This window comes from Ipomoea triloba, chromosome 4 (genome assembly GCF_003576645.1).
Source record: "Ipomoea triloba cultivar NCNSP0323 chromosome 4, ASM357664v1".
Classification (NCBI taxonomy): Eukaryota; Viridiplantae; Streptophyta; class Magnoliopsida; order Solanales; family Convolvulaceae; genus Ipomoea; species Ipomoea triloba.
Window position 1 is genome coordinate 29630837 of NC_044919.1, and position 26799 is coordinate 29657635.

At 32.1% G+C, this 26799-nt stretch overlaps 3 protein-coding genes across 4 annotated transcripts; 2 read left to right on the plus strand and 1 right to left on the minus strand.

Moving 5' to 3' along the window:
• Window positions 1-652: 652 nt before the first annotated feature.
• Window positions 653-6134, minus strand: LOC116016130 (tRNA(His) guanylyltransferase 1-like). Its single transcript, XM_031256292.1, has 13 exons — window positions 6031-6134; window positions 5599-5730; window positions 5476-5520; window positions 5139-5308; window positions 4974-5059; window positions 4130-4240; window positions 3307-3563; window positions 2499-2630; window positions 2381-2425; window positions 1779-1948; window positions 1544-1629; window positions 1047-1151; window positions 653-823 (listed from the first exon to the last, which is right to left on the minus strand). Exons 1-13 carry the CDS (start codon window positions 6132-6134, stop codon window positions 653-655), a joined length of 1614 nt encoding a protein of 537 aa, XP_031112152.1.
• A 3011-nt stretch (window positions 6135-9145) lies between these two features.
• Window positions 9146-11737, plus strand: LOC116016131 (classical arabinogalactan protein 9-like). The gene is made up of 4 exons (XM_031256293.1): window positions 9146-9501; window positions 9613-9729; window positions 10138-10409; window positions 11573-11737. Exons 1-4 carry the CDS (start codon window positions 9150-9152, stop codon window positions 11735-11737), a joined length of 906 nt encoding a protein of 301 aa, XP_031112153.1. The 5' UTR covers window positions 9146-9149.
• Window positions 11738-15096: 3359 nt separating this feature from the next.
• LOC116017635 (FCS-Like Zinc finger 6-like) lies at window positions 15097-17297 on the plus strand. Of its 2 annotated transcripts, XM_031258253.1 has the most exons (3): window positions 15097-15506; window positions 16051-16218; window positions 17191-17297. In XM_031258253.1, exons 1-2 carry the CDS (start codon window positions 15223-15225, stop codon window positions 16208-16210), a joined length of 444 nt encoding a protein of 147 aa, XP_031114113.1. In that variant the 5' UTR covers window positions 15097-15222; the 3' UTR covers window positions 16211-16218; window positions 17191-17297. The 2 variants fall into 2 exon arrangements, with proteins under 2 accessions (XP_031114113.1, XP_031114112.1); XM_031258252.1 differs by lacking the exon at window positions 17191-17297 and having other exon boundaries at window positions 16051-16545.
• The last annotated feature ends 9502 nt before the right edge of the window (window positions 17298-26799 follow it).

Sequence of the window (26799 nt, forward strand, 5' to 3'; positions counted from 1 at the left end):
ATATTTCACCAACTTAAAAAATTATATTTCACCAACTTAGCCACCCATTGAGAGATTACAGAAGTTGGCTACTAATTCTCATTGCCTAACATGAACATCTATTGTGATTTGGATTCTGCCAATCTTGTGGGCTTGACCAAACTATTTGAACTCTTTGAAGAGACAAATTATATCGTGAATTTTGATCGATTTTACAATATAAACCCCAAAATAAAGTTCATTTTTAATATGTTCTAAGTTCATTCTTTTTTATATATATATATTCATTATATTTTTATACATGTTCATTTTTAATGTACTAATACACTAAAAATGAATATGCATCAATGATCTATCTTATAAAATGAACCTAGTTCATAACATAATGATTGGCCCTTGAATGGCCAGGCCTGATCCAAGTACCATATGCTCCACCAGAATTCATAACTATAGCAAAGCCAAAGCTAAAGATATTAACAATTTTGTGAAGATTGCCAAACAAAGCCAAATGTTATTTAATAATCAATGAGATTTAGATTCTAAATTCACCACCTTTACTTCATTTTAAAGAAAATGCACAGAAAAGAAAACAAAAAATGCTTTTGGATAGGTACAGGAATCAAGATACATAATAAAATATTGGTGTACTTCAGTACAAGTATCAAAAGCTGCACTAGCTACAAGTTGAGGTACCTAGTGCTTGACAACAGTGGGTATCCTCTTCAAGTATTGTTGGGTGTGCTTTCCAAAAGCTTGTGTCGATTATATTGCAATGCTCAACCACGACTTTCTTGCGACATTTCTCTATTGCACCTTCGGTACTGCAGTCTGATTTTGTTTCCTCCTGGACAAGTCAGCATAAGCCGAAGTATATTTAAGTACCCCCGATGTCGAAATATATGAGCATATAAAGAAAATGTTTGTTCGAAATGAAATAAATTTTCATGCTAGTATTGATCAACATCATAAAACAAAATGAAGCGAGGATCACATAACAAATAAACTTTAAGGACCAAAGGGTGGTAAATTGTGGCAATCAATGCCAAATTGGAAAGCAGAGGAACTACCTTGTCCCAGAAAACAGAGGACCCCTGACGAAAAATGGCTGGTAAATTGGGGTAATCAATCCCAAATTGGGAAAGCATTTCATTTTTTTCTCGCGTTTGAGTGCCCTGCAAAACAAAGATATTCAGCACGGAGTATATGATGCTTGTTCTGGTGGGTAGTGATGGTCTATTTTCAGTTTTTCACATTGTTGGACTCATACTCATAAAAGTATGTGAGGTTTTTGTTTTACTTTTGGATATATAAATCTTATTTTTTCCATAAGGTTTTGCTCTCTTGAATCACAAAGGATTCTAGGACCAATTATTAGAATATTTCTCTTTTTTCTTTTCACTATTTTCAAAGTACACAATAAAAATAATATTAAAAAGTACAAACATTTGCTGAAGAAATATGCAAAAGATATCAATTTGTTCCAACAATTGTATATAACAGATTGGCCACTGCCACTTCAACTTAAAAAAGGACATCCACAAAAGATATTTGAAAAGCAACGCACCTTAAGGCAGTTTTGAGACTCAGTTTTGCTCTTGCCAGATTTGACAAGCATCCAGAAACAAGTATTGTACTGATTATTAATGTGGCCTGCATGTTCCGAACAAATTATCAAGAAAAAGGGACATTAAACTTTATTATACTTGATATTCTCAGACTACCTCACTAGAATTGTTGTGCATAGATTTGTTTGAAATTTTTAAATAAAACTTATACTTAAAATTTAAAAAGGTACTCACAGTCAACTTGTCTCCAAGCCAAATAATCTCGGAGAATCTTAGAGGAAGGATAGCAAACAGATCGTCCATCAAAGTATGGTGGATACTTCAAGTCTTTTTGGGGGGAAAACTCCTTCCACTTCATCATATATATGCAAGAGAAGAGAGAGACAATGGCAGAGACTATTTCACTGCACACATGATCACAGTAGCTAGTGAATAGTCAACATTTTTTTGACATTTCTCAATCACATAGGTCCTAGTGTACTGCTGAAATTGGCTAAATGTATTAAACCTCACATAAGAAAACATGATTTGTTAAATGATGACCTCAAAGCAAAAATCGGCAAAGGTCTTTTCTGCATAGCATGCACAAGCTAAGTGTTCCATGAGGAAAATATAGATACAAAGAAAGTAAAAAGAAGGGAAGATAATAGGAATAAACATATTATTCCTTTCCATATGCTCTACACATTATGGTTAATTATACAATTCATTAAGCTACTTCTCAACATATATGTACAATACGCAAAGAGCCAAGGAGTATACAATTTCATCTTTCATTATAATATTAACAAAGAGAAAAAAATATTTAAGACTAGGTGGGATTATGAAAGAGTTACCTGGCATGCCTTTCATAGAGCAAAGAGTCTTTCTTCAGAACAAAGCTGAAAAAAAAAGTGAATCAGAATCTGTTATAAAGAAAAAGAAGTATCACACAAGCAAATAAATAACTGTTACCTGTATTCATCGCTCACCCCATATGCGAAGACAATATCTTTAAACTCCTCCACCACAGAAACTGCGCAAGAATTCATAAGGTTCAAAGCTTGCACATCATTTGGTTTGTCAAAACCATGAGCATCACAAAACCTATCAAATGTGCAAGTATATTGAATTATTCCAGAGTTATTACACACAAAAAAATCACATTATGAAGCACCACTATTCATTAAACATCATTTTTAAAGCTTGTCAAGCTAAGACTATTATCCACGCTCCTTATTAAGCAATGACTAATTCCATATTACAATTTGAATATAGATATTGATGCTTCAAAAGTAAGTTATCAACCAATAAAGGAGAACAACAGAAATACTAGCACATTTCAAAGCAGAAAATAAAGTAAATATTTTGTAAGGAAATAGAGATAAGCCAGATAAGTTTTATACTACTTTGTGGACTAAATAAATAATTAGCTACTGCATTGTTCATTTAGTCAATTTGACCAATTATGAAATAAGTTTCAGTAATTATAAAATTTTTATTTTTAAAAAATAAAACATAGTTAAAAATTAAACTACATGAAAATTAATACAGTACTTTTTTTCAGCAATTGAAATCTCATAACTTTGGAAGTGTGTTCTCAAAAAAAAAAAAAAAAAAAAAACTTTGGAAGTGTATAGTTGACAATTTCAATCAAAAATTACTTTAGCTCACCACATAAAGTGATTAAAATGCATTAGAGGGAGCAGTTGTCTTATTTATTCAATAAGATTGCACCCAATGGAACAATGAGCATTAAAAGGTGAAGTACAAGGAACTTTACCTATGGAAGTGGCAACCATCAATTCGAATGACAATCCAAGTAGATGGCATCAGTCTGCTTTCAAATTGGAAAGACTTGATATACTCAGGTTTAATATTTTCAATGCATTCTCCAAAAGAACCCACATCTTTACTAAGAGATTGCTGATCATTCCAGAAGCTTCTAGCTGTTATATTTTCAGAATGCACAATAATTACTTTCTTCCTCCTCCTCCTAACAGGAGTGCCATCTTCCTGGTACTTCACAATATCTTCAATCTGAATCATAATGGATATAGAATGACATAAAAGTTGGAGGTGCACAGATATAGAATAGCACTAAATCATATGCTGATTTGCAAACTATACCTTATGTTAACTCCAACATGGTGGGGGGTTGGGATGTTACTTCATGAATTACACAGGAAATGTCTAAAAATGTGGTGAATAGCAGTTCCTGGTATTAAAAAGTGGAAGCTTTGATCCCCTAAAGTGTGTTTGTGGAAGCTTTGATCCCCTAAAGTGTGTTTGTCATACGTTGTGGGGATTACACAAATGCCAAATGTTGAAACAGTATGACAAAAAAAATAAAAATAAAAATGTAAGCTAACTTAAACCTGGTTTTCCCTCAGTGTGGTACTTCCTAAGTAAGATTGATCATAATGCAATATCATATGGTCTGTAACCTTAAAGTCTCTGATAGTATGCACTATGCAACATGGAACTAACATGAAATGGAGCCCATTATAGTGTTTTCTACCCCAACTAAAACTGATATGTTTCAAATTGGACCAATTAGAACATTTGAAGAACTGAAGGATGTAGCATATACTTGAGATTGATACCTCTTTCCTAAGAGCACATGATCCCTGACGAAATATCTCCTGAACATCTTTTTTGTAGTTAATACCAAACTGTTGAAAAAGAAGTTCATTTTTCTCCTGTTTTTGAGTTCCCTACCAAAGAAGAAAAAAAAAAGAATAATTGAATATTGCATTTCAATCAATATCAACTTTCTCTTCAACTACATCTATGCTGAATATACCCAAATATGCTGAATATACCCAAATATATTATCAGTAAGGTACTAAGCTTTAAGTGAACTATAAACCCATGTAAAGTAAACAAATTGTAAATTGCCTTTGAACAACAATCAAGTGGATGAAAGAAGACATGACAGCTGTGGGAATACTTAATTGAGAAAACTACAAGTAAGCCAAAATAAAAGAGCAGAAACATTAACTCCAATTTGAATGATAGGATTACAGATAAATACATGAGAAAAAGTTAATATAAAAACTCCAAACTCACTACATTTAAGTCATATGAATTATAAGTGATTTGAATTACATGAGTCATATATGCTGGAAATCATTTAAATATAGAGGAAATGCTTCCCTGTCACCATGTTCCTGGAGTGAAAGAACAAATATTTATCAATCTCATATTCATATTTGAATCCTCCCTCTAAACAAATTGAAGATTTTTCAATCCAAATGGATCAAGGGGATAATTATTATAAGCTGTTTCACTTTAATATGCAAGGTCACCATAAGAAATGCAAGTCAATTTCTTATTTATCATAGAACTGGGTTCCACACTGTCTTTTTCTCCTCTTTTTCTTTTTTTTTTGGGGGAGGGGTTGTAAAATATTGAAGTAAATATTATGTATAACAGACTAAATACCACCTTCAGAATCAATTTAGCCTCTATTTCAGGCTTTCCACATTTTACAAGCTCCCAAAAACAAGTAGCATACAGATTTTTTATGTGACCTGCAAAGAATAGGACTCTATAAAATAAGGCAGTAGTATCCATTTTGCAACATTTAATTGGAATTATTCACTAGCTTACACTCATTTTGTCTCCAGGTGAGATATGCTTGAAGAACCTCCATTGATGCACAACAAATGACGCGTGATTTAAATGAAGGAGGAATCCTTAGTTCCAGTTGAGGAAAAAAGTCCTTCCATTTGGTGACAAATACAGACGTGAAAAAAGACACAATAAGGGAGTATATTTTGCTGCAAAGTATGATTACTAATGTATGATTACTTATAAATATTTCAAGGTTATCTGAAAGAAAGGGATACAAGACCATATTACTTTTTTTTTTTTTTTACATTCTACCCTTCTAATGTAATAAGACACTGCAAATATAAAACATTCAGACTATCAGGTAATGCAATACCTGGCTCGTCTCTGGTAAAATTTGGTTTCTTTCTTGAATACAAAACTGCAAAGGCAAAACAATAACACATATTAAGTTATAATACATGTACAGTGAAGAAAAGTAAAACATAACACACTGTACCTAAACTCATCACTGAATCCATATGCAAATGCGATATCTGGAAACTCCTCCAGGATTGCAGTACTGCAAGCATTCATCAAGTGCAAGGCCTTTGCATCATACGGTTTGTCAAACTCATGTGCTTCTGAAAACCTAATGAAATGAATGCATAATCATGCGGCAATCACAATGAGTTTCATTTAAAAGGAGTTTTCTCATTAATGACTGAGGGCATCAGAAATTATTTTTGACGGTAAGTTGTACTAAATTACAAATTTTAATAGGTTTGGCTATAATTGACACAATACAAGAAGGTTTGAATTTTTTAAACGAATAGGCCAATTTCAAAATTAATTCATTGATGTTGAAATGTAACAATGAGAGATAATTTTTTTAAAAGAGAAAAAAAATGGTAAACACATTCTTTCAGCCATTGCCATGCATGTATATTACCTGCCAAAATCCCGCCCATCTATGCGCACAACTATGATGTTGGGTACCATGACTTCGTCTTCAATTTCAAATGACTTCACATACTCATACTTGCTGTTCGCCATGCCTGCGTGATCGGGTGATTTTCAATTTATTTATTACCCTATACTTCCAAGTGCACAAGTTTAGTGTGGTATTAGACTATTAGGCATGTACTAAGGTGTCATATCCTCAATGATTACCTAACTTTTATCCTAGTAGTCAACTTAAATCAATCTAAGTGATTATACAAGTTTTGAACATTGATCCTCCAAATCTGAAAGGCATTTTAATACTATGTATCATCCAACAACCACTCAACCCCAAACAGAGCTACAATTTTAGGTCAAAACCCTATCAAATGGTTTAATAAGGTATAACAGAACACAAAATCCAACAGAACAATGAACAGCAGAACACAATCTCTTTAGCTATTAGTAAGCAGTACAGTTCCTTTTGATTTTTCACATCTTCACCTTTTAAAATATCCTCATCCTTATGGCTTATTAGATTGCTCAATGCATCTCCGTGAATATACAGTAGAATCCAATTACATGACAACAAACAATTTAACATTATAACTCCACAGTTCAGAAACTAAAAAACAAAAACACAAGGAACCAATTAACATAGCAATAGTACCCTACAGTTCAAATATAAGGGAGTGCTGGAGTTGCTGCCGTCCTCTGTCGATGTGGGCCGTGAAGATGCGGTGGCGAAGAAGGTGTGAAGTGGAGATGCGGAGTTGCGATCTGATTTTTTGCAGAACGCGCAGAGGAGAATAGAGGCGCTGGAGTATGAAGAGACCTGAAGGCTGAAGCTGCATTCATTTTTTGGTTAATTGGTTTAACAGAGAACGACGCCGTTCTCTAAACTGAATTGTACATATGCTCAATTGCTCATACTATTTTTATAACCAGTAAATTAATAAATTTTTTATTATATATTTAGATACTAAAATTAAAGATGAAATTATAAATAATTCTAATATTTAGAAGTGTACATTTATTTGATTATAAGATTAATATAAAGTATCACTAATTAATTGAATAATATATTACTCAGTTGTCTTCAATTATCTTGAAAAAATTAATATTATAATATATATTATTACTAAAATAAATATGAAAAAATAATTTAAAAAACATTAAGCTGTGAAAAAAATGGAATTAAATCACCTGATTTAAAACTCTGTTGTTCTCATATATGATTTAGGTAATTTTTTTATTGAAAAATAAATATATGTTTTAAAGGGAAAAAATTAATTCGGAATTAAAAATAATTGAAATCAAAACATGATAAATTTCATTACTACTCTTGTAAATTTGTGTTAGAAAGTAAAAAATATAAGAAATTCATGGAACTCCAACGCACCATTGAGATGTGAGATTGGACAGCCGAGATCTGAGTAGTAGTACAATGGTGCATCCGGTGCAGTTGTGCAGTAGGGCAATGATTTATATTTAATTATTTACCAGGTCAAAATCATTATAACCCACAAGATCAAACAATATCAACAGTGCACAATGATACACAAGTTCACATGTTACAAAATGTTATTAGTTTAACCTAATTATATATATATATATATATATATATATATATATATATATATATATATCTCATATGTGGAGATTGTGTCCATGTGAAAATCAATGTTTAGGATGAACACAAATTTAAAAAAAAAATACGGTGACAATTTGCTCATTTTGCGTATTGTTCAAACTTAATGTGCGCGTTTTTGTGCTTAAAGTACATCATTTCAATGCTTAAGTCCATTCTTTTAACATTTAAGGTGCATAAGTTCCACGCTAAAGGTGCACCATTTTAACACTTAAGGTACACCATTTTAAAAACTAAAGGTGCGCAATGTTAAGACTTAAGGTGCGTCATTCTAACACTTAAGGTGTATCTATGTAACACTTAATGTGAGCCATTTTTACACTTTGTTCTTCCCTCCATGATGCACGTTTTTAAATTTTTTTTTTTATTGATTTGAACCATTGATGTATATTTGTCAACGGCTCAAACCTCATCGTATGTTTGCACTTGGGTGGTTCTTCTCACTAGATCTCATCCCTATATATGTATATGTGTGTGTGTGTGAGATTGTTCAAGTGAAGTGCACAGTTGATGAAATCTAAACCATTGATCTCAATTATTCAATGGCCCAAATATGTCCTCACAGACTCATGGAAAGTAATGAACTCATTTGATCATAAATCTATATATATGTGTGTGAAATTTTTATTTTCTTATTGACTTGTTCACCATGGTGATTTTTTAAATTAACTAACAATATTCATAATAATATGTTATATGTATCAAATAATAATAACAGAAACTATGAATCAACCACAACCAAGTTGGTCAGACTATTAAATTAGTAATTACAAAGTTCCAAGTTGAATCTTAGTGAAAACGACTAATTGGACTTATTGATTTGAATCGATTAATTATGGACAACTTAAGTTGATTTTAATTTATACTCTGATCTATTAAATCACTTGGGTTGAATCAATTAGCTAACCATAGTAAGCCACTTAAACTGGTTTTGATCTATAGTGACTTAAAGGCATATGCATACTCATAATTTTTGAGATTATTTTTATATTCTTTAATATTACAAAGTGTATTAAATTCACATCTCCAATACTATTTCAATTTTTTTGGAATGAATAAGAAACTAGCAATTACATTCAAAAACACTAAGAAAACTCAAATCCTTTGTTAAAAGATTAAAATCATAACATTTAGATATAAGAACGATGATATAGCTTATTAGTAACTCTAATCCTGTCAAGGATAGCTACTTCCGAACTTTCTTGAAAGAGCAAGTAAGTTGGTCAAAATATGAGCAGTGTCATAACTGTCACCACCTAATTTGCTCCCTTCTAGCCAACCCAAAACTCTGGAAACAAAAAAGCAGTATTGGTCAATATAATAGAATTAAGCCAGTCAAAGAAGTTGATCCAACCCCATAGATTCAAAACAACCATCTTTACCTCCAAGAAAGGTCTCAACCCACAGAAAGCTATAAATCACGACATCCTTAACTCCCACGAACAACCGTCAAAGGATTATTGACGTCGTCGCATGCAATGGCACATCTGAAGGCTTATGGGCGCCTGAGCGCAGTAGTGACAGCAAGTTTAGTACTAATATTGTCGGGGATTTTAAGGTCGAATGGTCAAATAAACACAGCATGCACCACTACAGCACTCAGAACCTTCACCCCTTGCTTCAATTACCTCACCGGAAGTAACGGCAAAGGCGGCTCGTCGTCGCCGACGGAGGATTGCTGCAATACACTCAAGTCGGCGATGACCGATAGCATTGACTGCGCCTGCCTCATCGTCACCGGAAACGTCCCCGTCTCCATTCCGTTTGTTCGGACCTTGGCACTTGCCCTTCCTCAGATGTGTAACGCCGGCGTGCCGGTCCAATGCAAAGGTACGATGAATGTATGATTTATTCGATCTCTAAACCTCGTGATTAATTTTGCACGTACTGTTACGTTGATCGATCGAGAAATTAAGATATGTCTGATCCTTTAATTTGTAGCCACCGGTGCCCCTCTACCAGCTACAGGTCCGGCGGTTCTGTCCCCGCCGGCGCCTCACTCTCCTCATCGTACTCCTGCACCCCATCCACCTGCGGCGCCTCCCGGCAGTCATAGAGGTACCACTGCATGCACATACAATTGCACCATTTAATTAACGCACAACACTTCCATGATTACAATTAGTACTCTCAAAGCCAGCCTGCCCGCTGTAATTAGGGTCACAATAAGTGGTTTACTCAGGGCACACTCTCGAGTGGTGGCTGTGAATTTTCCTAACTCGTCGCCCAAATAATAACAGTAGTAGTATAAACTTCCATCTCTACTGCATATAATATGACAGATGTGACATGTTTTGATTGCTTAATATAATCGAGTTATGGTTTTTAATTTTTTCATTCTTATTTTTTTATTCCTTTAATAAAATTTGAACATAAATGAAAGTAAAAGTTAGGAGTAAGATTTTGGAGTTCAGTAGTATTTTTTTTATAAATAATAATGCACATGCAAAATTTTGTATGAAGCAGCGGCGGCAGTGTCAATTGTTAAAATGGAGAAACCAACATCAACAGTTGAGTCACCTACTACGCCGCCCACGGCGGCAGCCGCACCTCCATTGTTCGTCCCAAAGACAACTCCGGCAGGGATCAGACCGGTGATGGTTCCAGCATCTGCTAATTCATCATACCTTATTTCTTCCTCCCCGTCTCTTCTTCTTTTGTTTTTGGCATTCCTAAATATGTTTCTCTATTATTCATGGATGAGTATGAATTCCGATCCGATTATTATTATTATTATTGTAGTAAATTACATAAATTACATATATATTATTACTAGACTTAGATGAATAATTACAATTGTTATATCCAAGGGCGGAGCTGCCACGAGGGCAGCGGGGCAGCTGCCCTAACTGTCCAAAATTGGACCGTCCCAAAACGATGTCGATTTGGGTTGTTATATATATATATATATATAAATACACATGTTCTATACTCGGCGCGATTTCACCTTTAATTTGCCTTGTCATCGCCTAGTCTGCCTAAACATCGCCACCGCCTGATTAAATGTAAGAATATTGATAAATGGGGCCATTTTTTTTTATCATACACGTAAAGTGCACGTACGACACACGTACAATGCACGCAAAACACACGCACTATCAAATTTATTGTATTAAGACAACTAGTTTTCTTTGCATTATGGATTAAAAGAAAGTAGACAACAAAATACATTTGCTTGTAGTTCATCATAAACCTTAGCTTGTATTGTAATTTTTAATGTATTTTGTATTTGATATTTTGTATTCGAACATTTTTAATTCATTTTACTTTCACTTCTTCGCCTCCACTGAAAGGAAATTTTGAATCCGCCCCTGGTTATATCATGGATCAAGTTTCATATTACATTGTGAACCTTGGTACAAAAATTATGTACTTTCAATTAATACATCGTGTACATACAAGGAACCGTTTCCGTACATGTAAACAAAAACCAAGGTCTACAATGCAAAGTAAATGATCTTGGTTCAATGGTACATGATATAATTTGTCGAATAATTATAGTGATTTTTTATAAGGTCCTCCCCGTTAAGGGAGGTTTTACACGATATTTTAGGTAGAAAAGATAAAATAGAGAGAGAATAAAATCACTCCTCCTGCAAATAAGGGGTTTTTTGCAGATTATGTGGCCCTATCAACATTAATGAGGGGTGCGCCTCACACTCGCGGCCTCGCGCTCAGGCGGGTGCGTGCAGGGTGTGTAATTATAATATTTTTTTTAATTTTTTTTTCTTCCACTATCATTTTCTCTTTCTTAGTCACACTTTCAAAATCTCCCTAAAAAACACTATTAAAGAAGGCCTAATATAACTAACTTCACGAATAAGCAACATTAAATGCATTGTAATGTACTATTTTTGTGACCCGGACACATGTCATATAAGTGTTTTGACTTTATTTCCAGAAAATGGAAAATAAAACGTACAATACAAATGGCTTTTTCTTCGTCTTCCTCGTACTCTTCCTCGGCTATTTCGAGAAAAACGACGAAAAGGAGGGATATCGTTGTAAGGTAACAAACTATAGTAAATTAAAAGCAAAAATGGTTCATATTCACGTTCACGTGTAAGCGCAAGGATGGCATCACGTACCAGCCAACACCGCAATTATAAATCTAAACAAATACATGTGTCACCAAGAGCCTACATACACATCGTTTAATGTTAATCAGAGAGTTAATTTGTTAACCACACAATATTTTAAATTATACTTTTTTATAAAAGTTGTATATTGATTTTTTTATTTGAGTTAGTAAGTTATAGACAACCTAAGTTTCTTTATCATGAAATGTTGCCTATTGACTTCTTTATTTGAGTATCGTCCGCTTATAGGTAATATATGTTGGCTAGTTTACTCTATTATGATCCTTTGTCAATTAAAATTACAAGACACATTTTACCTATATAGTGCATGCATATGCTACGAGTTTTCCCGTAAATAAAGAAAAATGTGAATGGTATGTCTGGCATAGTAAGTGTGTTTAATGAGTGGACAATTGGGTAAAACATAAATATTACACAAGATTATGAGTTTGATTATTGTCAATATCTTTTCAATCCAACACATTATAACAGTTTATATTAGAAGTTCACTCTGCAACATATATACTAGCCGTACCAGGCAAATTATATATAAAACATGTCATATATAATATCATATCAAATAAAAGTAGATACAGTGACAAGTTATAAACTTATAATCACAAACATAAGCATATGGTCAATAATATAAATATTAAAGCACGTTTTCCCGTACTATTAAAAAAAAGTACATAACATAATGTACGATATTATTAAAGAGTAAAAATATAAGTATAGTTTTTTTTAAAACAAATATAAATATAGTTAAGAGATGAAAGGCAAAAGGGTCAAATAGACCCATGTACTAACACTGATTGTTCATTCAACACCATGAACTAAAATATGGTTCATCTAAGTCATTATACTCCTAATTATTTTTCATCTAGCATTTTTAGCCTATTTCTAACAAGTAACCCATCTAATTTGTTGACATGGAAAAATAAAATAATAAAAAATGATGACATGTTATTTATATGAATGTTTTAGATGATTTTACCCTATTTCATTAATGAAGAAAATGATTTCTTGCAATGAAATAGGGTAGAAATCAAAGTTGTTATATAATGTTTTAATTACAGTGTACTGCACGACTGTGTATGTATAGTGGGATATTCAAAGTTGTTCGGCAATAAAATTACATGAAAATCGATATATTAAAATTAAATATAATAACTTAAGATATTATATTGGGTAAATTTTATTATTTTTTGAAAAATAATTTAATTTTTATATATCAATTTTCATGGAATCTCATTGTCGAACGACACTGAATACCCCGCTATACATATACAGTACACTCCGCTATACATACACAGTACACTGTAGTTGAAACTCTATATAGCAACTTTGATCTCTGCCCTATTTCTTTCCAAGAAATCATCCAAAAATACAATATCTTAAGTTATTCAATTATCCAAAAATCCAAAAATATTAATTTATTTTTAAAATAAAATAAAATTTACCCAATACAATATATCTTAAGTTATTATAAAAATAATTTAATTTTCATATATCGATTTCCATGAAATCTCATTGCCGAACGATAGTGAATACCCCGCTATACATACACTCATGTAGTTAAAACTTTATATAACAATTTTGATTTCTACCCTATTTCATTGCAAGAAATTATTTTTTTCATTAATGAAATATGGTAGAAATCATCCAAAACATCCATATAAATAACATGTCATCATATTTTCTAATTTTATATTTCCATGTCATCAAATTAGATGGGTTACTTGTTAGAAATAGGCTAAAAATGCTAGATGAAAAATAATAAGGAGTATAATGACCTAGATGGACCATATTTTAGTTCATGGTGCTAGATGAACAATCAATGATAGTACATGGGCCTATTTGACCCTTTTGCCGAGATGAAAATAGTAGGAAACTACATACATGGTATAAAAAGATGCCAAATTGGGAAAAACTAAGAATATGTAAAGAGTAATGGTCTGATACAAATAAATAAATAAATAAAATCTTACATATGTAATATTTTATTATAATGATCTTATTGGGTTGAGTTAAATTAGTTATGGACAACCTAGCCAATGACCTTGTGGTCTAGTGGCATCCGGTTGCATCCCATGTTGGAGGGGACAAGTTTGAGTCTTAGTGGAGGCGATGCTGACTTTTTGTGCTTCAGTAAGTTATGGACAGACACTACATTGTAACCGAATCTTTTACTGACTAATGAACTAAGGTAAAGTGTATGCAGTACACACCATCGCTAAATTTGAATTACAATTTCTCTTGAGTAAGAGTTAAAGCTTATAAATAAGTCCCGGGTTTGAATTACAATTTCTCTTGAGTAAGAGTTAAAGCTTATAAATAAGTCCCGGGTTAAATTGAAGTAGGTAAAGTGTATGCAGTACACACCATCGCTAAATTTGAATTACAATTTCTCTTGAGTAAGAGTTAAAGCTTATAAATAAGTCCCGGGTTAAATTGAAGTAGTCTCACGGTGATATATCAAATTATGTCATATGCTCATATACATTAAAAAAAATCTATAAATTTGAATTTTATAAAGATCGTTTCCTATAAATAGACTATGATATTTTTTTATTATTTTTTTAAAGACTCACGATTATTTTACAAAATAGTACTCCATATTTGTTTTAAATATACTTTCTGAATGAAGTTCGATTATGTGACCATCCATTTGTATTGTTGTTGTTATTATTATTATTATAATAATAATAAAATTATATAATTTTTAAGTTTTAATATGAGTTGCTTTTGATTTTCAAAAAAAAAAAAGAGTGATTACTATAAATAAATGTTTATATTTCTATAAATAGAACAATAAGTTTGTATTTTCTATTTTAAAAATTTTAACCTACTCTTGTGTAATTCGGAGTAAGTCCTTAGAAAAACTTTTTGAATATATTCGATAAAGAATGTGTTGGTAATAATTGAATTTAACCACACATTATAGGTAAATTAACATTATAGGTAAATTATGTTCGATTGAGGAGGTATTGACATAATTCAACTAGTTATATTCATTCGACCGATGAAAAATGTGTTGGTAATAAACGAATTCAACGACACAAGAGAGGCAAATTATGTTTGATTGAAGATGTATTGGCATAATTGAATGAATTAGTTATATTTATTCATGTACAAAGAGTCATGCTTTATCAATTTGAGGACCATTTTGGACGGTGTGTTTTACAATGTTACTTTTTTTAGTAATATTTTTTTTTAATTTACAGAATGATTAAAAAAAGGGTATAAGGTAAAGTAAAAGGAAACTGAATGTGCTTTTTGGTCAACATTGGACTATAAATACTTACATGTAATAGATAATAGATTCACTGCACTTTTCAACCTTCTCTCTTCTTGCTATAAGCTGCGTTTGTCCTCCGCTCTGCAGCAATTCTTCCGTGCACGGTTTCATTGTCCCGTCCACCGAAAACTCTGCGCCTCCTTTTTTTTTTTTTCCCTTCTTTTCCGCCGCAAAATGCCATTCAAACGACCTCGAGACGACAGCTCCGGCGGCTTTAACGTGCCGGAATCCTCCACCAACTCCTCCTCTAAGAGGACGGCTTCTTCTCCCTCCGCCGCCCCGCCGCCGCCCAACAGCTTTCTGAGGCAATCGGCGGCGATGGCGGCAAAGCCCACCTCTCTTGTTCCTCCGGCGGCTCGCCCCGACGGGAGCAGTCAAGTGAGGCTTGGAGAGTTCCTCGAAGAGTGTTTCTTTTGCCGGAGGAGTATTGCCAGAGAATGCAACATTTTCATGTATCGGTCGGTATATTTATTCGATTTCGCCTATGTTTTCGTCGACCTTCTTCCTTTTCAAACTCTGCTACGTGTTTGGTAACCCGTAAAATGGCTTCTGAAAAATGTTTTCCAAGTTTTAGTGTTTGGCCATGGAAAATGTAGGCAACTGAAAATCAGTTCATTTTTTTCAGAAACTCCAAACAAAACCCTTCAAATTTTTAACTAATAATAATAAACTTAGAAATTTAATACTCAGCCTGCAAGGTAGCCCAAATTGTAGGCACGACTCAAAATTGAACCCTGTCAATTCAAGTAAAAATTACACCTGATCTGGTGGGCTCCTTGCAAGCGGTCCTGCCACTTGTCGTTAAGTTGGGGACAAATTAAAAGATTTTCATCTTTTGTGCACAAGAAAATGAGTACCTTAATTGAATTGTATTATTAGGGTAATACGAAATTGAAGTATATTAAATCTGAAATTAATGGTAAAGTAACATGAAATGTTATCACAGAAACATCATAGAATTTCTCTGTAATTTATGCAAATTTGTTGAATGCACGCATGCAGATCATGTGCATTTTGCAGTGAGGAATGCAGGGACCGGCAGATTTCAATTGACGACAGAAAGGAGAAGATGCAAGATCAGGAAAAACCGAATCAAACGGCGCCGTTAGCGAGGCCGCCGGGCATGAACAACTCGGAGGGCGATCATGCCGGCTCTTTCTGACCGTTCATGTACGCAAATTAAAAGTGAATACATGGCTTGCTATATATATATATATAGTTGCGTTACGTTTCTGCATGATTATACTGTAGGTAGTAGTTTTTCTCTGTCAATTTACCTCTTCTTGTGCAGTATACAATCTAGGGATATACTCCGTATATATATACTAAGGAGTAAGTTTTTTGGGTGGATGAGATCATGCTCAATATTTATTTTTAAATAAATACTTCAAAATATATTAATGAAAGATTATATTGGAAATGTTGATGTATATGTAATTGAATATTGAATTTGTTTATTACCAAATCTATGAGAAAACTTGCCATGATTATTCAAAAGTGTTGATATCAGGATTTTGTAAACCAAGTTGATTATCAAACTAACTTGGTTAATGACTTAATGGTGTAATCTATTTCAATGGTATTTGCCCAGAACAAATGGTTTTGTACACAGATGACTATTTTGGACCAATTATATTTTGGGTACAATGTATAAAATCATTAAACTGATGAACAAATGTTTCTTTCAGCATCACATAGGATGCTGTACGTAACTACTATGAACCAGACACAGTTACGTACGTGGTTGTGTAGTTATATACACTGAACACCGTCACTAATTACAACATGCACTACACGGTGTCTTAATGATATGCTTTCACATTAATTCGATCTCTTGCAAGTAGTACTTTGATTCCGGGTGTGTTTGGTTCGCATATAAGAATCAGAATGATGAGTATCAAATACTTGGTAAGGGTAATGGGTTTTGGTGAAAGTATTTTGCATGTTTGGTAGTAGGGTGGAATGTGAATGATTCTTAATAATTGGAGAAGAAAGGAATAAGGGAAATGAAACATTATTTAATAAGGATATGAGTTTTTCAATTAATGGTGACGATAATAATATTACCGGGTATATTTGATATAAGTGAAATACAATGTTGGTTGAGTACAATGACTAACTATAGTAGTGTTTGTGTGTCAGAATTCAAAGTGTCCCCCTCAGCCTACAACATGCAACCACTTATACTTTAGGTCCAACGACTCCTCTTATGTGAGTTGTAACAGACAGTATAATGGTGAGCATTCAATTGTACGGTAGTGGAGCCGGTGATACTAACTCTCCTCTTCAATGGGTAGCATTTGCATAACTGGTGGCCGTTTGTCTTCTTTGCGTCAATGCTGGTGGGTCGGGTGTTGTTGCCCAATTACTTTGTCAAATGGGTATTCCAAACCTATAGTAGTATTCTAAAAATATGTAAACCAAACAATAACAATCACTTTGATATCATATCTTATACCAAAATCTGTCAACCAAACACACCCTCAGTCCCTCATTACGATCACATTGACTTCACGAGATATTCTTTTATTTATTTGATTAGATTTTGTTGGCACGAGCGTCAATATAATAAAAAATGAATGCCTAAATTGGGTTGTTCTGTATTGTTAATATAAGTAAGGGTGTCAATAGGTTGGTTCGAGAAGCTCAACTTAAAATAGGAGCTACGATCCAGTATAATGATTCAATCATTATTGCATGACAGTGTGTGGACCAAAAATAAAAAGTATATTATTTTTGTACTAAAGGTACATTATTTTTATACTGTAAGTACATTATTTTAGTGTACATTATTTTTATACTGAAGGTACATTATTTGATAGGTGATATATACTATCAAATAATGTACCTATAGTACAAAAATAATGTACATTCAATATAAAAATAATGTACTTTTTATTTTTGGTCCACATAGTTGTGTACCATGGTCAACGCAATAATTTGCCATAATGATTCACACTTTTTATATTGGGCTGGGTCTTACTGGAGGTCGAAATGTACCTAGTGGTTGATGCGGTATAGGATTATGATCTTGACCAGTATTTGGGTTTCTTTAGATGTTTGGTGTCATGGGCAAATTATTTCTGTGAGCTCGGAACTAAAACACACCATTTACAAATTAAATGTTCACAATTTAAATTGTAAATATTCAGTAACTAAATGAACACGATATATGGTATAGCTATTGGGTATCATGAACATAAATAGGAGCAGCACATGCTAAAGTGCTAAACCCAATCCAAAACTGGGATTGATTGGGCCCAAAATTGTAGGTCTAACATTTTTCTTTAAAAATTCAAATTTTGCGGGCGTGATTAAAAAATTTAGATCGAATATTAGTCTTGGTAGTAGAAATATTGAATGTCATTGCAACATAAACCCATTTAAAAAAAACAATAAAGACTCATATTTGTATTGATTTTTAAGTTCAAAATAATGGTAATGATTTATATTTGTGATAACTTTTGTTCCTAATATAGTAATGATTTATGTTCACAATATGTGAAGATAACTAAAATTATAGTAATGAAAGAATTATGTTCAAAATAGTGGCAATGCTTCATTGTTATAATGATTTATACTTAAAATATAGTTTGACTTTAGCAAAAATTTAAAGCATTATTAATTTGGTATCACTTTACAATTACATATAATAATTCTATTTTACTAAATTTAATAATATACTAATTTCTGAATATTAATTAGAGACTATAAAACCCAATTAGGATGAATTTTGTATGGTGTTAATCCCTTTCCATGGTGTCCTTTTACATTACTAATGAATTTTGTATAGTGTTAATCCCTTTCCATGGTGTCCGTTTACATTACTATTATTTGACTAGCATAATAGAATCAGCATGCAACAACACAAATACCAAGAACTTACAAATATATTTGATTAACAACATCAAGAATGTTTTCAAAAAAAAAAAAAAAAAAAACAACAACAACATCAAGAATTTGATAACTACACTGTTAAAATTATTATAAAAGAACATACATTTTGAAATTTGAAGAGTAATCGAGCTCTTTTTTTTTTTTCTTTCTTTTTTAGGTAAATGTACCTAAGAGTCTTTCTCCATCCGTTTAACGGTCCAGGTTCACCCATGTTTGCCAGAATTCTTTCCCACAAAGAGAGCTCACTTGCCACTTGAGCTACCCCATTGGGTTAGTAATCGAGCTCTTTATGAACCTTAATCCCCATTGAGTTGGCAGCGCAAAAATGTCCATTAATATTTTATACTTATTTAAATTTTATATATTTATATTATTCTATAATAATAATAATAATAATAATAATAATAATAATAACATACAATAACAACAACAATAATAATATAAACCATTTTTATATATTTGATGTTTAGAGTTTAGGAAATAACTTATATTGTAGTCCAATATATAATGTCTATATATTATTATATTACAATTGAAGAAGATAAAAAATATATATGATGAATACATTTAAATGACAACAATAGTTAAAAAAGATAACAGAAATTATAATAATATGTGTATTTTTGACCAAAATATTATATAATACAACTTTTATAAAATAATGTATTTAAAAAAACATTAAAGAAAAATGAACATAAATTAAGGATAATATAACTTTCATCCACCCACATGAGAACGCGATAACAAATCCAAATCATCCATCCAATAATAAATATTAAAGGTTAAGATTTACGTTTTTTTTTTTCCCTTCCATTTAAGTTGGAATTAATTCACATTGGTGATATAGTTGGAAAATGAATTTAAATTATAATATAATTGATTCAATATATTTTCCATGTTTGTAAGAGTTCTAGTTATGGTAGGACTGCAACAAAGACTGCAGTATTCACAAACCGCAATCCTATGGTTACACTAGGGAGGAACGCAACAATGGAGATCGATAACACAAGTGAGAATGTTTTTTTTTTTTTTTTTTTTTTTTGCAAGCTATTGAATGGAAATCAATGAATAAGAGAAAATATGCCATGACAATTTCGTAATTTATTGCATTATGCATATTTTGGCAATACACTACGTACTAGTGTGTTGTGCACTTATAAGTACTACTAGTTTTTCTTATGCGCGATGCGCAAAAAATAGGTGTCCAATATTAGTATTTTGTATTAAAATTTTAAATTTATTTAAATTTTAATATAGTAAATAATAATAATAATATAATAATAATAATAATAATAATAATGTAAAATATTTTTATAAAATAGATATTTATATTTTAAAAAATAACTAACATATAACTCTAATATTTAATGTGTATATATTATTATTATTGAAGGAGATAAGAAAATATATGGTGGATGCATGTGCATTGTAAAAATAGTGGAAAATATAACGGAAGTTATAACGGTAGGGTTACATTTGTCTAAGGATATTAGGTAGTACAACTTTTATAACATAACGTACAAAAAAACTTAACAGAAAAAAGGGACATAAATGAGTGGTATAACATTCATTCACATTTATTATGTTTTTAGATGTGGTGTACTTTTGAGTGACACGCGATTAGGGCCGTATCTGAGCATGTCTAACATGTGCAAACGCACAGGGCCCCCAATTTTTGGGGGCCCCATATTTAAAAACAAATTTATATGTATATATAGTTTACAAAAATTTATGCTAAATGTATAAAGATTGGATCAATTTGTGACAAGATGGAATTGAACCCAATTGACAATTGCTTTTAAAAATCCAATCCAATATATATATATAGAGTCAAGATCAGGTGCGGCCGTGCTCTTCCGTGCGTTTCACACCACTCAATGTTAAGAAACACACCACACAAATATGCACTAATATGCATTGTGGTGTGTTTCTTAACATTGTGGTGTGTTTCTTAACATTGAGTGGTGTATTTCGTAACATTGAGTGGTGTGTGACCGCACGGCCGCACGGGAGAGCACGGCCGCACGGGAGAGCACGGCGCACCTGAACCAAAATCTATATATATATATATATATATATATATATATATATATATATATATATATATATATATATATATATATAGGGTTGCACTCTGGTGCGAACTCTCACCCAGGTAGGAAATGAGAACGCTCCACAGTCGTTCACGTGTCCAGATCAACAAATCAGATGCAATTTTTAAAAAATGACGCGGTTGCATTTTCGTAAATAACTGGAACTTTGGTGCACCTAGTTTCAGTTACAAGTGCACATATTTTCGTACCTATTTTCACTTACAAGTGCAAGTAATTTACCTTGTTAATATTCATGCACCTATTTTCGCAAATACTTTCACTTACAAATGCAAGTAATTTACCTTGTTAATATTCATGCACCTGGTGCAACCTAGGTGCACCTAGTTATAACATAGGTTGCACCTAGTTATAACATTAGGTGCACTTAGTATTGATGCTCACTGTACAATTCACTTGCACCTGTAATATATTTTACTTGAATCTGCAATACATTTTACTTGCACTTATGCAAGTAATTTATTTTGTTAACATTCATGCACCTGGGTATAATCTATGTGCACCTAGTTATAGCATTAGGTGCACCTAGTTATAACATTAGGTGTACTTAGTATTGATGCTCATTGTATAATTTACTTGCACTTGTAATACATTTTACTTGCACGTGTGCACCTATTTTCACTTGCAGGTGCAAGTAATTTACCTTGTTAACATTTATGCACCTGGGTACACCTATGTGCACCTAGTTATAACATGACGTGCATCTAGTTATAACGTTAGGTGCAACTACATTCCGGACACGTGGCGCGCTGTGATTCGTTCGCATTTCTCTCCTGGGCGGCCAGTTCGCACCTGAACACGATCCTATATATATATATAAATTAAACCCAATATTAGGATTCTATTTATTTGAGTCAGATTATGACTCCTATTCTAGTCCCCCTGAGATTCTCTCATTATATATCACTGTAACCTGTATCTTTGAACTATATCATTCAATACAATTCATTCAATTCTGATCTGGTATCAGTTAGCTAGGTTAAATGTGACAGTTTTTCAATTCTTGAATTCACAATTCGGTAATTTCGTAGATCTAATTCTTCAATTCTTTTTGATCACACAAACTCTAAGTCTCAAGTTATTCAATTCTCTTAACAGGTAATTAAAAATTACGTATTTTTCATAATTTTTGTTTATTGTTTTAAGAATTTGTTTCTTGATTAATTATTTATTCAGAGTTTCTAAATACATTCTTTTTTTCCTTAGAATTTTATAATTATGTCTTCTAGAAAATATACATCTGGGTCTGAGAAGCATAAAAAGAAAAGAAGAATTGAGCAACTAAATCAATTTTAAAAAAGAGCTTTTGAAAGGGCCCAATTTAAGATATAGCATAGGACCCTAATTTTTATTGGAACGGCCCTGCACGCGATCGATACACTTGATTTGTAGTGCAATTAGTATTGCATCACTTAATAGAGGTGTCAAAGCCGTTAACGGGTTCAATAGACTCGTTGGTCCAACGATACTACTCAACATGTCTTCTATTGAGCCCACATACAACATTTTTCCATTTTGATGGTGCACCGGCCACAAAGCACTCATAAGTACACCACATAGCACTCATAAATACACCACAGATTATCATCACATAGTGCACCACCGAAATATACATGTGTACAAAATTATTTAATTGTTATCGCGTTTTTTCCTTTTGATTGGTTTTCAACCACTTGGTGGTGCACCACATAGTACTAACTAGTGCACCATACACCGGAGCTTAATACACCATCGAAAAATACATAGTCGACACAATTATAAAATTGTCCCCGCATTTTTATCATCTTCATTGATTTTCATCCGTCTGATCTGAGCTAATCCTACGATTCTGATATAACCGCACGGGAGCGCTGCGTCGCATTTGAACCCCTCTCTCTCTCTCTCTATATATATATATATATATATATATATATATTACTAGTTTTAAATAATGTATTATAATCTTTATGGACATTCATGAGATATGAATGAGATGACGCATGTCTCTTCCAACTTAACCAGAGGTTTTAAGTTTATGTTTGATCAATGCAAATACCTTAAAACCCAGCATGAACAAGATTAATCTTACATATTTTTTTTACTAGATTATTGTGTTAATAATAATACTAATCTTTCAATAATAATAATAATACTAATCTTTCAATAATAATAATAATAATAATAATAAATAATAATAATAATAATAATAATAATAATAATAATAAATCATAAGCAGTTTATGGATGCAGCTCTCACATCTTCTTCTTCTTCTTTTTTTTTTCTTTTTTTTTTAAATTAATAATAAATTTTTGTAGATGTGGTGAAGTGGGCATCTCAAGTTCACATCAACGTCTTTATTGTGCCTTAACCCAAGAGCATCATACGTGCAACTACTGCCTTTTCTTAAAGGGGTAATTTTAATTAATTTGTACAATTGCAATGTATTATGGAGTACACGACACCAATATTTAATCCGGGGTAATTTTGGATGTGTTTTTATCCCATTTTTAAAGTTCGAATTACGGAGTATTTGTTAATTTAAAACATAAGGAAAATCAACATTTTGATCCCTCAAATAGTTTTCAATTGTCAATGTAGTCTTTAATTCTCAATTTCAACCAATTTGATCGTTGAATTGCTTAAAATTTCGTCAATTAAACCCTTTTAAGGACTAAATTGACGAAATTTTAAAAATATGAAAATCATCATTTTGGTCCCTGAAATGATTTAATTGACAAAATTTTAAACAATTTGATGATCAAATTAGTTGAAATTGAAAATTAAAGACTACGCTGACAATTGAGAAACAATCTAGAGATCAAAATGGTGAATAATTCTAAAAGATATGTACTCCATATCATATCATTTTTATGAAAATAATTAAAATGAGATCCGTATATTTAATTCAAAATAAAAATGACAAAAATAATCCGAGAACGAAAGGGTGATAAATCTCTTTGAATTAGTTGCTTGTTGATAGGACAATGGTTGTCTCGTAATAATCAGAACATATCATCCTTTGTAGCTTATGTGTGTGTATGCGTGCGCGCGTCCATAACAACACGCAAGTGAAGACCGCCTCATACGCTCTTTGAGCTGATTGGGCACTCTTTAATGGCCACATTAGCTAGGTATCACCCGATAACCATAAGTTCTAACGAACCTTGCACACACTCCTGTGCTAGGTTCACTAATCGATTGAGACGACCTGGCCACATATAAGAGTTAACAAGGTATGACTCAAGTCTTTGAGTCTTTCTAAGTCTATATATTTTGTTAGGTTGATTTGTTCAATATCTCTACCAATCTGTACTCAAAAAAAAAAAATAAAAATTATCTCTACCAATCTTAAACAAAAATAAATTTAAATTAATACTAATCGTACACATTTAATAATTACGCCTAACATCAATAGAAACAACAATTTACTCGTCTCTCTATTAATCTCTCACATAATTACTCAATTTTATATTTGTATGTATGTATGTATCTATCTCACTTGTCATCTCACCACACACATTTTTCACTATACTTGAAAATCACATTTTACCTTTTTATTTTATTTACACGTATATATATAATACTTCATACTCACATCTAATATTTGAAAGTATGTATTGAATAAACGCTATTTCACAAATTACACTAAAAAAACACAGTACAACAAACTCAGCTGAAAAAGTATTGATACAAATCAAATTCGTAATCTTTTAATAGGAGAATTATGCTCCACCCATTGGCCAACGCTCAATAATCCCTTTTGAGTCACGATTATAATTTTTTATTTTATATATTCCCATTCCGGCCAAGAAGTACCAAATTTTGCCACGTTATTAATTTTGAGCTACATGATATGTTTCTATGATTAATGAATAAAGCGACTAGTTTAATGGCCACCAATGTAGACATTAAACAAACGTATAGTACAAACAAAATTTAACATTATCACATGGCTATTCATCGTCCAAAGCCGTAGCTCCATCATAATTCTTAATTAAATAAAACAACCACATCTCTTTATTATACAAAGATATCAACAGTAGGAATAATGGAGGATTACGACAATATTATCGGCTAATCATGCATGTTATTTTATATATTTAATTTAGGGCTAATTATACACCAAATATATTGGATGATAATTACTGCTTGTAATTTATATTTATTTTTTCTTTAATGTCATAAAATAAAAAGAAAATGCTTTTATGTTGTGAAATAATTGGAGGAAACAGAATAATTATAGACGCACATGGCTTGATTATATTCTTGGATAATTGACAAGTAACTTGATAATCATCACAGCTGAAGTACTGAGTGCACAAACTAATAAACGAAAGGCAAATTATGGATGGGAACTTTAACTTTTACCAATCACCATACTGTAAATATATATGTAGCAATTCTTTACCATTGAGTGTGACCTGAACCTCTTTTAGCTTAACTAGAAGTATTGAGTTTGAGCAATGTGAATATGGCAAATTATGTCGTGAAGGTGGACCTGGGTCCAAAACTACGTCGTTTTGTCTCTTTTTTTTTTTTTTTTTATTATTAAATTAGTGAACACATTGCTGAATTAGAGTTGCCCAAAAATGTGTGAATGTAGAGGTTTCAAAGTGTGAATGTAGAGTATAGAAATCGTGAATGTAGACTTATGATTGTGTGAATGTAGAGTTGCCTAGAAATGTGTGAATGTAGAGGTTTCAAAGTGTGAATGTAGAGTATAGAAATCGTGAATGTAGAGTTATGCATGTGTGAATCTGTAATAGAGTTAAGAAGTTCTAACAACTTGTAGCCCTGTAATGTGTGAATGTGGAGTTCTTAAGTTGTGAATATAAAGTACAGGACCTGTGAATATATAGTTTTGAATGTGTGAATGCATAACAGTGGTAATATAGTTACTAAACATATAATCCTGTAATGTGTGAATGTGGAGTTTACAAAATGTGAATGTAGAGTATCATATAATCCTGTAATATGTGAATGTGGAGTTTACAAAGTGTGAATGTAGAGTATAGTGTATGTGAATGTAGACCCAGGTCCACCTTGCAAGGTGGACCTGGGTCCACGGCATAACAATCCTGTGAATATAACTACTTTAATGTGGTGTTTGGTATGATGGAATTGTAATTCTATTCATATCAAATTTTATGAAATAAAAATTTCATTATTTGATTAAAGAAAATTGCAATTCCTAAGGTCTCATAAGGAATTACAATTCCACAAATTGTGGAATTGGAATCCCATAGTAAATTACAATTTTGTCATTATTATTACGAAGTATTATTATAATACATAGGCATTTTAGTATTTATACACTTTTCCCTATCAATTCATAACAATTATATTTATGTCTACCAAATAATGAAATTTGAATTTCACATTTTTTTTTTCACGAAATTACAATCCCCCTCCCTCCTAATTCTATCATTCCAACCAATCCCATAAAATTCACATGGGAGTGCTTTGACATATAAGATAACAATTTGGTTGTGATTTTAAACTAGCAAGCAACTCATAGTTTGAAGTTTGAACTAGAGTAGAGACTTGAACCTTATGATAAAGTTTTAGTTCCAATTTTGCGAAAAGACAATTCAAACCCGCACTTACTATTTGTGGTGTGCATCGGACAAATTTCACTTCGCACGAAAAAGACAATTCACATTATGAAGGCCTTAACTATGTAACATACTTGATTAAGAGTGTTGATAAGAATAAAAATTGTTGACTTGCTAAACTCATACAATCACTTTTTTTTTTTTTTTTT

Bases quoted from the DNA above. Each gene is read 5' to 3' on its own strand.
- LOC116017635 (XM_031258253.1), top strand. From the start codon at position 15,223: ATGCCATTCAAACGACCTCGAGACGACAGCTCCGGCGGCTTTAACGTG. The intron at 15,507-16,050 runs GTCGGTATATTT...GCACGCATGCAG, and splicing joins TGCAACATTTTCATGTATCG to ATCATGTGCATTTTGCAGTG.
- LOC116016130 (XM_031256292.1), bottom strand. From the start codon at position 6,134: ATGGCGAACAGCAAGTATGAGTATGTGAAGTCATTTGAAATTGAAGAC. The intron at 1,152-1,543 runs GTGCGTTGCTTT...TTTGTTTTGCAG, and splicing joins AGTCTCAAAACTGCCTTAAG to GGCACTCAAACGCGAGAAAA. The intron at 824-1,046 runs GTAGTTCCTCTG...TGACTTGTCCAG, and splicing joins CCTCTGTTTTCTGGGACAAG to GAGGAAACAAAATCAGACTG.
- LOC116016131 (XM_031256293.1), top strand. From the start codon at position 9,150: ATGGCACATCTGAAGGCTTATGGGCGCCTGAGCGCAGTAGTGACAGCA. The intron at 9,502-9,612 runs GTACGATGAATG...TTTAATTTGTAG, and splicing joins CGTGCCGGTCCAATGCAAAG to CCACCGGTGCCCCTCTACCA. The intron at 10,410-11,572 runs GTAGTAAATTAC...CTTTATTTCCAG, and splicing joins CGATTATTATTATTATTATT to AAAATGGAAAATAAAACGTA.